At 51.3% G+C, this 16,534-nt stretch overlaps 1 protein-coding gene across 2 annotated transcripts in view; it reads right to left on the reverse strand.

The window, feature by feature from the left end:
* DGCR2 (DiGeorge syndrome critical region gene 2) overlaps positions 1 to 16,534 on the reverse strand; it is a 108,371-nt gene that overhangs the window by 37,805 nt on the left and 54,032 nt on the right. For both annotated transcript variants that reach the window (XM_069100810.1, XM_069100811.1), the window contains 5 exons: positions 10,847 to 10,969; positions 7,296 to 7,506; positions 5,678 to 5,754; positions 2,446 to 2,622; positions 1,227 to 1,430 (listed from right to left, as the gene is read on the reverse strand). In XM_069100810.1, the coding sequence (XP_068956911.1) occupies positions 1,227 to 1,430; positions 2,446 to 2,622; positions 5,678 to 5,754; positions 7,296 to 7,506; positions 10,847 to 10,969 (792 nt within the window). The remainder of the gene's footprint in view (positions 1 to 1,226; positions 1,431 to 2,445; positions 2,623 to 5,677; positions 5,755 to 7,295; positions 7,507 to 10,846; positions 10,970 to 16,534) is intronic.

Raw genomic sequence — 16,534 nt, forward strand, 5'->3', positions numbered from 1 at the left:
TGTGTGTCTGTGTCTGGGTATGTCTGTCTGTGTCTGGGTATGTCTGTGTGTGTCTGTGTTTGTGTGTCTGTGTGCACACGCACATGTGTGTATGCACGCGCACACAGCTCCTCAGTGGGAGCTCTGCAGGCCCTGGAGGAAGAGCTGCACATCTGACCAGCCCAGGCCACTCACTGCTGCACAGTCTAACTCTTCAAGAAAATTTTCTCTGGGCTGCTATTTGGTTGCAAATCCCAGGCCAGCCAGGAAAAGTAGAGAATCCTACCAAGAATAACCCAGCATCAGCTTCCTCCCCGACATGTCCCCCAAGGCCTGGAGATGGGGAGGGCCAAGCGAATATTGGCTACCCCCTAAGATCACACATGCCACCAGGAGAACTCTCCGAGAGTTTCCCAGAGCACTTCAAAGCAAAGACTTTCTAAGTGCCTAAGACATCAGCATGCAAACAGAGGGGATGGAACTGGAAGAGATAATCCTGTGATCTCCTGACAAGGGAGCAGATCTCCGTGTAAACCCTGGAGGAGCCATCAGCAAATGGAGATCTGGGCTTGCTTTGAAGGGAGGACTATCAGGGTGGTGAGCCTCCCAGGGGGCTCAAGGTCAGCCCAGGCCAAAGAGAGACCTCCTATGGCCAGCACAGACAAAGGGTCATGGACAGGAGCCCAGGCAGAGCAGAGGGCAGCTAAGGCCCCCCAGGGCTCTGGCCTCCATGAGCTGCCCCCAGGCTGTGCCCACCTCCTGGGGTAGCTCCAGCACACAGTCCACACCCAGTGTCTGACACACAGTAGGTGCTGATAAATGTTGGTTAAACTAAATGAATCCTGTAGCTGAACAAGAAGACAGAAAACCTCTGCGAGGGTCAGAACACACACACTGCCAGAGAACGGAGCAGAGGCCTCACGAAGCAGCCTGTGACCTGCAGTAGATCAGAGGGCCTCGTTTCAAACCAATTCTTTCCACCAAATGTTCTCTTTATTAAACATAAGAGTCTGAATTACTTTATGACCATTTTTTAATGTGGTAACCAAAATAATCTCCCTGTGAGGTCATCAATTCACAGAAAAGAAAAACTTACGGCCCCCCAGTGTGAGACAAGTCACTCTCCCCACTGACTGGGAGAACTGAAGGAGCCTCTGTCTGTGTCTGCCCTCCCCTCCTATCTCCCTCCCCCTCTCCTCCCCCACTCTCCCCATCCCACTGTGGCTGGCACCGCTGGCCCCGCTGACCTGGATCCAAGCACATGAACTTGCAGCATTCCTTGGGGTCCTTGTCATACTGCTGGCAGCCCTGAGGCCCCTCGCACAGTGCGGCCACACACATCTCAGGCTCCCCATTGTGGCAGGTGCAGCTCAGGCAGGGGTCGTTGCCTTTGGGCGTGAAGTGGTAGCCTTCCCCCACAACATTGTCCTTGATGTCCACACACGTTTGGCCTGGCAGATACACAGAGCAGCGGGATATTCCGAGAGGCCACAAGGAGCAGGAGCAAAGGATGGTGGGAGATATGATGGAGAGAAGCCTGGGTCTGGGGCACGGTCCTAGGGCTGGATCCTGGGCCTGCACTGACTCCCTATGACTGGAGCAAGTCGCCTTTTGGATGCTCCCCCTTCTAAGCCCCGGGAGGTAAGACCCCCCCCCCCCAGCTCAGACAGTGAGAAGCCTAGCTGGGCCTGCTGCTCTCTAACCCTCAGTCTCCTCCCCACCCCTGGGGCTGTTGTGAACCTGAGTGGAGCTGTCACAGCGGAGAGCTCCTGTGAACCCGAGCGCACACATCCATTGCTGCCCTCGCTAACACACGCCTTGCCCTGCCTGACTCCCACGTCACAAAGCCAATGTAGAATCACGGCTCCCCTCACAACGCTGAGAAGGCTCGGGGCTCTGGCCACAATCTGGCCCCTTTTGGTCTCGACCTCAGTGTTAACGGGGCAGGAATCTGAGGTGCAACTTGTACAGGGCCACACAGCCAGGAGGGCTCAGAGGTCAGTCCTGACGCAGGTCTTCCTAACCTCGAGGCCTACTAGCTCTTCCCCTGGCCAGGGCTGCCTCTGCTGCTTACCTTGTGAGGCAATTTTCCTGCATCCTAAAATACTGAGCTAACCAGCAATCATCCCTGTGGTGGAATGCCCAAAGCTCCTGTCTGACCAGAGCAGGCCTGAGGACAGGGACCCCCGGGAGCCCTCAGCAGGAGGCAGGGAGGCCACGATAGCCCTGGAGACCCTGGGCAGGAGGCAGGGGAGGCCAACGAGGCCCTGGGGGCCCCAGGGGGAGACAGGGGAGGCCAACGAGGCCCTGGAGACCCTGGGCAGGAGGCAGGGGAGACCAACGAGGCCCTGGGGGCCACAGGGGGGGACAGGGGAGGCCAAAGAGGCCCTGGAGACCCTGGGCAGGAGGCAGGGGAGACCAACGAGGCCCTGGGGCCCCAGGAGGCACAGGGGAGGCCATGCTTACTTCTCTTGCAGAGGAAGGAGGACTTCTCGTAGCAGCTCTCCGCGTACCAGCTGTGCAGGTCATGGTGCCGCAGGGTGGGAAAGTGGAAGCACTGGAGCTGGGCACAGAGCACATTGTCGTTCTCAGGCACAGCTGAGGCGAAAATGGGATCTGGTGGCAGAAAGACCTCGGAGGGACCTAGAGGAGAAAGCCCCAGAGGCACAAGACAATCAGCAGACAGACTCCACCCCCTGGGATGGGAGCTGGCACCGGAAGGGTGGGGGGCTCTGCCTGAGCTCGAGCTCCCTGGGCACGGCTGGCACCAGCCCAGTCACGCAGCCAGCCGCTGACCAGCCCTGCCAAGGCACTCTTACAGGATGCCTGGAGTCCTTAAATGATCCCAGCAGCAACGGGCTCCAATCGCAGCTCAGACTATGTGATGAGCCGGGGCACTCTGGCCTCTTCCTAGACAAAGGAGGAGGAGACAACGCTGCCCTGACCCGGCGGCTTGCGGCACGCTCCGGCCAACTTCAATGGAAGTGAAGGAGGAGAGTGTTCCAGGCACGGAGGCTGGCCAGAGAGAAAGCCCAGAGCCAAGAGAGGCAGAGTCTCATTCACAGAACAGCCGGCAGGCCGGGGGCACCAGACAGAAGATGTGTAGGGGAGCAAGGGGTGAGAAGGCAGGAGAGGGAGGAAAGCATCTTGTATCTGATCCTGGAGGCCACAGGGAGCCACAGGAGTAGAGGGTGACATGGTCAGACCCGCACTTCAGTGACTGAGTGGAAAGAGACTTGAGGAAGGTAGGACACCCCCCCACACACACACCTCCCACCAGGGTGAGGGCCTGCCCCAGAGCGTGGCAGGAGCAGAGCAGAGGACGTTTCTTTAAATGCCTCCTCCCTTTTCCCTCTGCTGCTCTCCGCGCAGTCCCCTCAGCTCTCCACCAACAGATCCAACCAACATGCCCCAGGTTTAACAACATCTTCAGGCCAGAGCATGGCTGAACTGAGCTCTCTCTACAATCACAACAATGCACACGTGGCCTTTCAGCAGAGACTCGGCCTGCCGCTCAGTCTGCCAAAGCCCCTGCCTGCCTTGTTCTTACGTGTTCAAGGACGGCCTCCTCACACGGACGAGGCAGCCTCCGTAAGAGGAGAAAGCAGGCATTTCAGCCAAGAGCTACTCATGGCTTCTCAGTCATCTGTAGGGATTAATATATTTCGATCTTTTCCATTCCTTTGGAAGATTCCCTTTTTTGAAAAAACAGCTCATTTTTGTGAAGCAGGAAGTGCAAGTTTTACCTCCATTTTACAGAGGAGGAAACTGAGGCTCACAGAGGCTAAGTCCCTTGCCCACAGTTCTAGTAAACTTCAGGACAGGCCATGGATCCCTATGGAAGGCTCCCCTTCCCGCTCTGGAAGCCTCCAATCAGAGGCCAGACATGGTAGAGAGAACCCTGGCTGAGGGAGGGGCTGGACGAGATGCTGCTGAGGTTTCCCTCTGTCCCTGAGACACTGGGATTCTGCCTGTGAATCCAAAGCCCTCCCACTGAGCCACAAGGCTCCTTCCCTGCCAGATGGCTCAGCCGAACACTCACATGAGATCTCACGGGAGACCTAACGTTGCACAGGCTGCCTTTCCATTTATGGGGATCTGAGTCCTTGGGAACTTATTAACAGGTGATGCAAAGAACCTTTTGGATGCCACATCCTGTGGCCCCTGGCAGTGCCAGCTCCATTTGGCTTGCCTGATGTGATCCCCCCAAAACCACACCACTGCACTGATCCTTGGTCAGGGAGCCTTTGTCCGGGGTGTGGAGACTTCTGTTTTCTCCATCAGTTCCTGGTGGATGAGTCTGGGGACATGGGACACGTGTCCTCTCTTCCCTGGGTCTCCTCCAAAATGGCCAGCTCACTGAGGGTTCTAAATTGTCCTGTGATATGGAGGTGAAGAGGAGCTCTGTTCCCACCAGGCAGCCACGTGGAAGGCCACACTGGTCACAACCACAGAGCATTCGAGGACTGACTAACTGCCAAGAGCGGCCAGAACCACATATCAATGAGACTGTTTCCACACGCTTCCCAGGTAAATCTTGACTTTGTGAAGTCTGATGAACACCCGGATTAGCAAGCCCAGACGTGGAGTCGAGTTGTGTGTTGTCTTTCTGGGAGTAAAGGGCTTTTACTGAAGAGGCTGGATCCATGGGAGATACAGCAAGATGGAGGAAACGGGGAGAGAGACGGTGGCGAGGAAGGGGGGGCAGGGAGGCCCTGGTGCTGGCAAAGCTCTCCAAGTGGATCTGTGCCATGATATTCCAGGGGCCACGGATGAAGGCCTGGCCTGCCCCGCCGGGGGATCCTGCCACATTGGCTCCACTGACCCTTCAGAGGCCTGGCTGAAGTCTAGATCCTCAGCCCTCCACAACAAGGCAGAGACACTTCTGGACAGAGCTTCAAAGCCAAAAATGCCATGCTCTCCTCCAGGGCTGGCCAGAAAGTGAGCCCTAGGCAGTCTCTATCAAGGTCCCAGGTGCAGGTTCTGTCAGATGGACCATGTTCTTAATGAGCCTCCCCTCACATGCACAGGGGGCAGCTAGTGTGAGGGAGCTTGGGCAGAGCCATGAGCAGGATCTGGGCTGATACTGGGCTCTGAAGGTTGGTTCAAACCCATCCAATGGAGCCCAACCAGGATGCCTTCCAGGGCAGACACTCTGCTTGCCCTGGATCTCCATGTGGTGCTCCAAGGTTCTCAGGACCAGACCTGATGATGGCCCTGGGCAGCTCCCACATTGGCACACATTGGCCCAGTCAACACCAGGTCCCCCACTGCCTTCCTGCAGGCCAACACCAAGGCCAGGTCCAGGGCTACAACTGAAACCTCGAGTCACGCTTTTTCTGTGCCTGGACTACATGAGGTTGGTGGCAGAAGTCTACCTGGAGGGCCAGAAAGGACCTGGGGACAGGGATCTAAGGAGTATCTCACTTCTCCCTCTCCAGAGGTAAGGCTGCCCTTCGCTCTCAAACAGCACTCCTCCTCAGGGCCAAGTGCCCGGTGAGCACTCGCTGAAGGATCACATGATCACAGCCATATCAGGAAAGTGGCCATGGAGCCCAAGCCCTTCATTTTACAGGTGAGGAAACTGAGGTCCAGGGTGCTACAGTGACTTCCAAAGGCAGGACTGGAAGGCAGGTATTTCTGATTCTGTTCCCCCACACCCTCTAGTGAAGGAAGCAGACTGAGCAGGGGCACCTACCTTTGTGAGCCACCTCCCAGCGGCCTTCCAGAGAACGGTTTCGACCAGTGATGACATACTGATAGCCAACCCAGAACCTGTGGGGACAAAGAAAAGGAAATCAGGGTGGTTTCGACAGGAAGAACAGCCCCACTGGGGTTTCTCTCTCTGTCTCTTACTGAGGGTCTGGTAATTCTCCCGAAGAAAAGGCAGCAGTGAGCTTTGGGCCAAAAGCAGTATCCTCCAGTTATAGAACTCAAAGTAAAGACTTTCTTGAGGTTTGGTTTGACCAAGGATATAATGACACTCATCATTCATTCTTTATGTCGGGGCCACAGAGAATGAAAGGAAAGCCCAGACACACTTTGGCCTTTTCACATTTGCGATTTACTGCTGGCCCCTAAGACTACCACCTGAAATCCGACCTTGCAGCTGACAAATCCCCTTCATGTGGGCCAAAGGACTAAGCATGTAAGGGGGGTCTGCTGTGTCTCTTTCCCAATCCAGGCATCCCTGAAGAAAACTAAGACCTCAACTCTTAACACTGAGCCCTAGCCCAGAGAGCCTTAACTGCCCTGAGGCCCTCGGGCAGCAATCTGAAGAAGGCCACAGGCCCCACCGGAAGATGGTTTGAGGAATACCATGGGTGCCTTGGGTGGTGCTCTGGTCTGGGGAAGACCATGGACCAGCACTACCGCCACCACTGGCAGCCCACTTCCTCAGAATAGCATGTTTAAACACAGAAGATCAAATTGAGAGGATTACAAAGGAAATCGATTCTACTGAAATACGGTTCGAATTTTAAAAACCAAACGCAGTTCACAGGCCCCAAGGTAAGAGCCTCTGCCCTGGGACCTGCTGCCCACCAGAGCTTTTCTGCCACGAGCCAAGTGCTAGTCACTACTGCTGGGCTTGCCTGACAGGAACCTAGAAGCCAGTTTGTCAGAGCTCGAAGAGCCCTCAGAATATTCCAGAAGCCCAGAGGCAGATGAGGACTTCAGAAGCGAGAAGGCAGAGCTGAAAGTATCTTCAGGATTTAGAGTCGCCCTCTTTTAAGGCCCAGAAAGGCACGCCCAAGTGGTGAAATGAAGAGGGAGGCTCCCACTGATACAGGCCCTTGATCTGAGCTCTTCTGCTCCCTCAGCTTCTAGGCTGCCCTTTGCCCTCAGTCCCCATTAAATCTCCTGGCTGACGAGAGCACCTCCCTGGTAGTAAGGGCACCTTTGTCAGATGAGAACACATCTGGTGTGTTCAGAGGGGTCTGATCTCTCTCCCCAGGCCTCTGAAGGCCTGCCTCATGGGAGCAGGAATCACATGTGGCATGCTGGACCACAGAGGACAGAACCAGCTACAACAGCTATGGGGGACGGGGAGCAGAGAAAGAAACACTTCCCAGCGGCTAGAGCTTCCCCAGCCTGGGCTGGGCTGCCCGTCCCTGGAAGTCTGTGAACCCAGGCTGGACAGGCCCCTTTAAAGGGGTGCAGGAAACAGACAGGCACTGAGGCACAGGCAGCACCCCCACCCTGTGTGTTGTGAGACCTGCCATGACAACAACATGTAAGGCCCACCACCCCTGGGCTGGCTCTTTCTGGCTCCTCCCCCCTCCTTCCTTGCCAGCCTGCGCGGCTGTGTGACTCACTTGCGTTGGTCCTTCCACCCAAAGGTCCTTTCCTGTAGGTCCCACTCCTGGGCCAAGACGAAGCGGAGCTCCTGGTCGGTCGTGAAGGCAACTAAGGAGCCATTCACCCGCTGGCAGGTCTGCACGGCGTCCCAGTAATTCTCTCCATTTAGATAGACCTTGTAACAGCTGGCCGTGCCCTCGTAATGATGCCATCCCGTTGGGCACTTTCCTAGGAAACATGAAGGACAGAAGGGAAATAGTCCCCCCCAATTAGGACCGCTACATGAGAGAGACAGAAAGCCTCTGCCCCACTGTCCTGAGAACATAATGAAGCTAGGCCTGGTGTGCATTGAGCACACACACACACTCACACACCCGCACATATTCACACATGCACACCTACACACTCTCAATCATGCATGCACACAGCAGTACTCACACACACACACATTCTCATACACATACCATGCACACATACGCCTCAGGGACTCAATCAGAACACAGTCTCACAGGCCAGGCAAAGAAACAGCCCGCCAAAGTAAAAGCTGGAGGTGCCCAAGCTTCCCTGCGGGGCCTGTCTATGGGGACTCGATGTGACCTCTGGAAAGACATCTCTCTTCAGCAAAGAGAAATGGCAGGAGCCACTTTCACCTCGGAAGGGAAAAGCCACGCAAACCAAAGCTTTTGTGTTCACGCTCTGAAGGAGAAGCAGCTTTGCAGCATCTTTCACATTTCCAGAAGCTCAGGATGCAGCAGGCCGAGTACAAGCCCATTCAATGACTGCTCCTTAAGCATTTTTAAAAATGACCCCAGGCTCACCTGGCTGTTGTCATTATAAAACGAGATGAAGAGGCGAGCAGACATCATTCTTAGTCCATTAAAGTTTCTACCCCCAGCCCCCAAGAGGCTCGTTCTTCTGCAAGCGTTCACTGGAAGCTTCACGAGGTGACAGGGCCTAGAGCTAGCAGGCTCAGCTGAGGACCATCTTTTCTCACCCGGCCTCCAGGGATTCTTTCCCCCATACAGAGAACAACTAAAAGTCAACAGTCAGGCCCTCCAAAAGCAACAGTCTAATCTGAAACTATAGGTCGTCCCTGCAAATCCAAAGAAGGCCTTGGGCAGCCTCATCCAGCAACCAAGCCTTCCCCATGAGCCTTCACTTCTGCCTCGCTGAGCAGCAGATGCTGCTTCTGGTAACACCCTAAGGTTTACAAAGGCCCTCACAACAAACCTGGGGGCACGCAGTGCAGGCCTTCATCATCTCCTGTCCACAAGTCAGGAGATGAAGGCCCCAAAAGGTCACTCAAATAGAAGTGGCCATGCCACTTCTCCAAGACCCCCCAGGCTGGTCCTGTCTTGGCCAAGTCCCTGGCACTACCCACCTCTCCCTTCCAATGCCTGGATTCCCCCTCTGCTACGCACTGCCCCATTGCTCTCGGGGATCACAAGGATTTCTCCCAGGGATAAGGATCCCCTGGCTCTCTAACTGTAACTCCCAGAATTCTGCTCCCCTCCACCTTTGATGCATAGATGTCCAATGTCAGGGTGACCTGGGATATATGATACACCTAAGCTGTAGGTGCCATCATTGTGGAACAGGCTAAATTCCAGGCACAGAATTCCCAAACCTCAATAGGATAAACGGCCCATAAGCTGACATCTACAATCGCCCAATCCAACTTCTTGGGACCTTCCACTGAGGTCCCCCTCCTGTCCCTGGGGACAGGCCCTTTCTAAATCCATTGAGAGTCTCATTCTTGGGTATGTCTGTCATCTAAGAACCATCTAGGCCCAGCTGAAAAAAGACGGAGAGGAGGCCACTCTGGGCCAGTCTTCATTGTGAAGAGGTATCTCCTGACCTGCCTCTTGGTAACTTCCAGCCATTCTTCCTGGTCTAAGTGACAACAGCTGGCTGCTCTGGGCCTCAGTTTCTATATTTATAAAACAGGGATAATAAGGCCAGCAGAGAGAGAGCTGTTGGACCACACACAACAATGTATGCTAAGGGCTGCACATGTGCCAGATTTCACCATTACTAGTTTAAAATACTGCTGCCTCCTCTGGGAAGCCTTTCCTGAGACCTTCTGGAATCCAGGGCAGAACTTGCCCAACAGCTCCCTCACATGACAGCCCCAATGTTGAAGCCAGCTGCCATGTTCCCCCTAAGTCTGTCCCTGTCCATGCCCAAGATCTCCCATCCTCCTACCTGCCGAGTAAGGCCCTTCCTTCCCCACCCTGGCCGCCTTGCTTTGGAAATCTCCAGCTCATCCATGTCCCAATGGGGTGCCCAGAACCGACCCCAGGGGCTACTGTAGGCTCTGCCCAGGGCCCAGGAGACCAGCCCTGCTGCCTACCTTGAGCAGGACTTTCTGGATGTAGCCTCTGACCTCACGAGCCATGGTGGCTGCCATGGCTCACTGGAGGTACCCATGAAACTGGGAATTCACAAAACCCTACTCACCTCTCTCAAATGAGCTATCTGACCATGCCCTGACCCACTGCAACTAGTCTCATCATGCTGATTTCTGGAACACACATTTATTTCTACTCCATTTCATCTTATTAGATCTGGGTCATCAGTGCAGAGTGACAACTCATCTGTGACTTATAATTACTGTTCTCTCTCCCCCAACTTTACAAAAATGCTTTTTAAAGGCCCCATGTTCCGGTTGTCACAATCATTTTGGATCCTGACCCTGTCATCTAATCTTCTGCCTCTCCCTCTCACATCTGTGTCATCTACAGTCTGAAAATGCATGTTCTCTCGACTTCCAGGTCATCCAGTAGCAAACACTGAGCCTTGGGGTCCTCCACTAGAGGCCTCCAGCCAAGCTGACACAGAGTTTGATCCCTTTTTGAGTGAATTCTTCGGCCAGTTCTGAATCCACTATTAGCCTACAACTCATCTCACCCACAAGACAAGGAAAACACTTTGCCATGTAGATAAACTATGCCCTATCCGTCTTCCCCTGCCTGATATGCCATTCTCAGTAGCCTGTTAAACAAGGCCATGGGCTTGTTCTTAAAGGAGTTGGGCCAGCTGCCTCTCAGTGACCACTATTTCCTTGTCTCGATGACCACTGATCCAGACCTGTGCCTTTCCTGGTAGAGGGAGGTTCTGGTGAAGAAACTGCTGCCTACCAGTGGAGGTCAGAAAGTGTCCTGCAAATCCCAGTGGCCCAGGATTCATGACTTCAAGCAGTCCTGTGACATCTATCACATTCCTGATAACAAAGGAGCTTCCTGGAGCACCCAGAGTAACTTCAGTGACTTGCTGGGAGCCCCATGCCAGGCCCCCCCCAAGAGGGGCCTCACTCCGAAGCTCAGGATCTAGCTCCTGGGTTAGGCTGGCTGTCCACATCACTAATTAGGCTTAAGAAAAAAAAACAACTCAAGCCCCACCAGAACTTGCTTAGAATGTGGCACAAGCTTGCCGACAGGACTGTGACATCCGAAATAAAATTATCATTTTAATGTCTAGACAAAACCACTGGGTGTCTGACCCACCAGAAGGTGTGCATAGACCTTCCCATCTCAAAAACAAAGACCATCACAAGTCTACAACTTACTGCTAAAGCGGACAGGCTGAGCCACATTCACTGTATGGAAACGGGTTGTGTCTCCTCTCCCACGACCAGGCCGTGAATCCATGGTCTCCTTTCCATGATAAGAACGTTGGTCCCCAGGCACATCTGCAAGTAAAACAAAATGTCTAATAACCACAAAATGATGTATGCTTTTTGAAGTTGAGCTAAACCGCTTCAGAATGGCAAAAGAGAGAAGAGTTCAAGAATTAATTGGTAACAGATACCATTTTAATTGGAGAAAGGAATTCATTCAACACTCTTTATTAGGTACTGACAAAAGCCAGTATCTGTTAAAATCAACAAACATTTATTAAATTCTGTCAGCCTGCCAAGTTCTGGGCACTGGGGGCTACCCTACGACAGGTTTCCAGGAAGGATTCTGGGGCCTGCCCAGCACGGGCACCTCACAATCTCCCCCACTGTCACACACACTCTCTTCCAGCTCATGCCCTGGGCCATCCACCACTGCTTAACATGTGCCATATCCCTTCATAAGAAGGTTCACTGCTTGAGGGGTAGAGCTGGAGAGAGGCAGAAGTGATTCAGGCCTCAGGTGTGAATCCCCAGCACCCAGAGCTTAATAAATAAACAGCTATTTTTATTAAGCGCATTTGTTACACAGTACCATAGAGTCACCCGGAAGGAGAACATGCTGTTGTACAGGTGAAAAGTTAGAGGTTAGGCCTTCTTACCCTCACCTAGACCACAAGAGTAGCCTGCCAGGCTCCCTGCCTCCAGCCTCTCCCCTCTGCCAGCCCCTCAGCCATTCGGCCTGGCTCCCAAAGTGACCTTCCTTTATAAAGCACAGGTTACCCACTGTATCTGGGGCCAAATCCAATCTTGTCCCTGACACTCACTAATGTCCCTCACAATCTGGCTCCACACTACCTTCCTGGACTGAGGCCTCTCCTCCCTCACCACCAGCCCCCATGCTGTCCTTCACACACAGTCCCCTTCCCAGGGCCAGATCCTTGCACAGCCCTGCCCCAACACCTACGCCCCCTAGAGATCGCTGGCCTAGATTTAATAAGTGTCATCAGGTTTAGTGGCTTCATCAATCAGTTTTGCATAACTGTTTTTAGCAGTTAGAAGGTAAAGTTTAATGGGTATATGAAGAAATAATTGTGGGTTTTTTTAAAACTAGGGGAAAAAACAGGCCAAGAATCACAGGGGACAAGAGGAGGGGAACTGCATGGAGGCACACTGTGGAACCTGAGAAATAACGAAGAGTTGTTGCCATCTCCAGAACCCCCCAGGGGCTACAAAACACGCTCCTTCCAACAGCCCAAGCCAAGGCTTGTGACAGGCGAACAATCTGTGCTCTACGGGAAGGCAGGCCAGATCAGAAGCACACACCCAAGCCATCTGAGAGCCAAGGAGGGGTGAACACTTCTATCACAAAGTATCAGGAAAGCCTTCAGGAGGGCCTTGGACAACAGGGCTGAATCTGCCACAGAACAAGATTACAAATGTAGGAAGGAGGGGAGGAGCGATGTACAAGTCTCAGGAAGGGGATGGAACAACTCTTGCAGGAGGGGAGCCTTGCATCAGGGAACCACATAAAGAACAAAGTAAGGACAATGTCCAGGCTATCCTGCCTGGACAGTGTGATGCAGATGAAAGGGCAGTGGCCTTGAAGTTGAGAATCCAAGCCGTGACCCTCTTTAGCTATGGGGCCCTGGACAAGTCACCTGACCTCTCTGAGCCTCAGCCTCCTCTTCTGTAAAATGGGTAACTGCTGCTCAGAGCCAGAGGCTGACCAGTCATTTATAGGCCTGAGTCTACAGGATTAATGTGCTTTTTTTGGTGGGGGGGAAGGGGGTGCACAAGAGTTGTTGAGGGGTTGAACTCAACAATCTCAGAGGTCCAGCCAAATTCTGAATTCCATGGCAATGACTTCCATGGAGGAATGAGTTGCGAAAGCCAAGCAACCCACCGTTATTTCTTGGTGATGAGCGATGGAAACTGCAGTTCCCAACTCTATAGGCAAGGTGTCCATTGGGGAGGGGGAGAGAGAAGAGACAGCAGCATTTCCTCATTCCCCAGGACGGTCTAGGAAAATAACAGAGCAAGGACACTTCGAGAAGAACAGCAATGCGGAGGGTTTCTGTTGCAATGCAAACTGCCAAAATCTTGTTAAATGGGATTACAGGAAAGGCAGCAAGATCCTTCTGTTTCCTCTTCTAAAAGACAGCAATAATAAAATTCAGCCCTCAAGGAACTTAAGTACAAAGATAGTATTTACAATCACAGTCTCTCGTGGTTCATACACTAGGAGAGGAGAATGTACCATGTTAAGGGTTCTCCCCCAAAGAAATGACACAGTGCCACAAGGGCTTAGGTTTTTAAATTGCTTTTCCAGGGCAGCCTGGCTTGGCCATCTCATTTCTCAATGAACAATATACACAGGTGATATAGGATGGGGTACAATCAGTCAGCATGGATCCAAAACAGAGAGGTTTCCGAGGAGGGCTTAGAGCCACACACCTCCAGGAGTCCCAGGGAAGGTTCAAGAGTCAGACAGGGATTGGGCTAGATGCCCTAAGAACTCAGAGCTTAGGGGTCTAACACCTTTGATTCCATGACAACCTTGGCCCTCACTACTTCAGTCTTCTGCCCAGAATTTTCCAGTGCTTTTCCAGTCCATGACCCCTGAAGATATCTACACTTTCTGTGACATTCCATGGGTCAAAGTGAGAATGTTCCTAAAGAAGAAAATATGGCTGAGGAAATGAATTATTTGTCAGCATTTGGAAAAATGGAGGAATTCTTTAAAAAGATAATGGACAGAAAACTTAGGGGGAAAATGAAATTTATTACTAAAAAATAACAACAATACATACACATATACAGAGAACAAGGTCTAGATAACATTTTAAAGCTGCAGGGGTGGTAACGAACTGGAACTGAGGGACACTCACTGACCAGTGAATGGCTGAAAAAGTTGTGGTATATGATTGTGATGGAATACAATTGTGCTATAAGAAATGACAAGCAGGATGGTTTTAAAAAAACCTGGGAAGACTTATATGAACTGATGCAAAGTGAAGTAAGCAAAACCAGGAGAGCATTGTACTCAGTAACAGCAACATTTCAAGGTGAGCAGCTCAGGTATTCTCAGCAATACAATGATCCCAGACAATTACAAAGGACTCATTATGAAAAATGCTCTCCGCCTCTAGAGAAAGAACCTATGGGATCTAAATGCAGAGCAAAGCATACTTTTTTAAAATTTTTTTTATGGGATTTTTCTGGAGTCTGTTTTCTTTCCCATCATGACTACTTATGGAAATACATTTTGCATGAATGCACACGTATAACCTATATCAAACTGCTTGCCTTCTCAATGAGGGGGGAGGGAAAGGAAGAATTTGGAACTCAAAAAATGTTTCAAGGAATGTTAACAATTGTTTTTACATATAATCTGGGGGAAAAATTTTTTCAAGTTTATAGGACATTTTAGATACAACAATACTGTGGAGAGAGTTGTCTATGAGTCAGAAAACAGAAGCTGAGAAAAGAAAAGGTAAGAGAAGGGAGAGTAGAATGAGAGAACAAATGTAAAAAAAAAAAAAGGTGAGAAAGGAAAAGAGAGAAAGATGGGGCAAAGTTGTTCTGGCCTCCAAGAGGCCAGCTAGGAGACTTGGGTCCTGAGGACAGGGGCTGCTATTACTCCAGAGGGTTTCTTCAGAGGGTTCCAGCCAGATGGTCCAGAATCCGCTCATAAAATACAAAAGGCCCAGCCTCCCTCATCCACTCACTTTCCAAGCTCACAAAACAGATACTCCCTAGGCCCATTCTTATGTTTCCCTTCCTCTGATGGGTCAGTTCTCCCAGGACATCCATTTTAAGGAAAGTGCCCCTCCCAGTCATGTCTTCCATATCCTCTGGGCTCCATTTCAGACTCTCTAGATTTTCTCCACCATTCCCTCTGTGCAAATGCCTTCTTCCTCCCTCCTCCTCTTTCCCCTATCAGAATGCAAGCTCCCTGAAGGCAGGAGCCATCTTTCTTTCTGCTTGCACTGGTATTCCCAGGGCTTAACATGATGCCTGGCACAATATAAGTGTTTAATAAATGCTTGGTAACCTGTTGATTTATAGACAAAATAGGACAGCGTGTAACTGGCTATTCTCTGCCTCAGTTCTGTAAGGGTGAATAAGGTGGCCCAAGCTAAGGAGAGGGACTCTCTTCTCTGGATCAGTGGCCTCTTCCCATGCCCCTGCTTCATGCATCTGTCCCTAAGTATAGCCAGCAGGAGGCTGGGAGTACAGTGGGAACAGGGTGCACAGTGGTACATGCTAGGCAAGTACACTAGGGAGAAAAGAGGTCTGCAGAAAATAACTAAGAGCTTTGAATCAGGGCTGCCCAAGGAGATGGAGCCTCAGTTTCCCGCTTGGTGAAATAAAAGGGTTGATCTAGATGGTAAGTGAAAGGACCCCTCTCAATCTGGAAATCTGAGATACTAAAGACACAAAGGTCCCCCCCCCACCAACAGCCCCGCTTTTCCCCCGGTGTCTCCTCTCACACTTCATGCCATCTAACTCACATCACAAACGTCTGGCTAGGCTTTAACCAGCTTCTCTGAGTTTTCTTTTAGACAAGGTTATAAAAGTTACCAGTTCTAAAAATGCACCCAAAAAATCACTTGGAAAATGAAAACTAGGAGTGAAACTTGCACCTCTCCCAGTTTGTTCCAGTGCTCTAAAGAGCTTTCCCAGAATCTACGAAAATGAGCTTTGTCTGGTTCCCCTTGGAGAATGTTTGTGAAGGTGATTAAAAAGGGTGATGTGGCAAACTGGGTGTCTAGGGGATCACTTCCTGCTGGGTTCAGATGCTGCTAACACGCAAACTCTATTTCAGGAAGCTCTAAATGTATTTCCTTTGCACCACAGGTCACAGATGCACAAAAAAGGATCACATTACCAACTGAATTGAATTGAATTCAGCAAACAATTAAGCACCTACAAGGGACAGGCCTCTGCCTGGTGATAATACAGCAATGAAAAGTAAATGCAGCTTCTGCCCTCACGAGTAGGGAGAAACCAAAGCATGTACACAAACTGCTAACACAAGGCAGAAAGTGGCAATGCAAGAGAGAGGCCCCCACGTGTGCAATGAGAAGCATGAGTAGGGCAAGCTCATGTCCCGTTTTCAGGGGTCAGAGGTGCAGGGAAGGGACGAGCAAGGAGGGCTCAAGAAAGGTTCCATGGAGAAGAAGGCAGTGCATCAATGGCCCTTCCTCAAAGCCTCCAGAAGGGCAGCTAAAACTGAATGAGCACGCCTAGGTCAGTGAAAAGGCCTAGTGGGCAGCTGTGTGAATGGGCCATCCAGGTCAGGCTTAAAGCTGGACTTCTCTGCAGCAGCAGCAGCATGGTAGCATTCGACATTTGGCTGAAAGGTACTACAGACAATAAAGTAACATCAAACATTTTCACAGCAAGCTTCTATGATGAAGATCTTATTTCTCAAATATCTACTAAGTATAGAACCAAGGTAAATGTATTTTTAAAAAAGAACAATTCCCCAACTGATAAATGGTCAAAGGATATAGACAGGCAGTCTTCAGAAGGAGAAATCAAAGTTATCTCTTGTCATATGAAAAAATGTTCTAAATCACTATTGACGAGAAAAAGGCAAATTAACAGCTCTGAGGTGGCACCTCACACTAT

Source organism: Petaurus breviceps, unplaced genomic scaffold, assembly GCF_028583685.1.
Source record: "Petaurus breviceps papuanus isolate PSGF00001 unplaced genomic scaffold, PetGlider_PUasm1.0 428, whole genome shotgun sequence".
Taxonomy (NCBI): domain Eukaryota; kingdom Metazoa; phylum Chordata; class Mammalia; order Diprotodontia; family Petauridae; genus Petaurus; species Petaurus breviceps.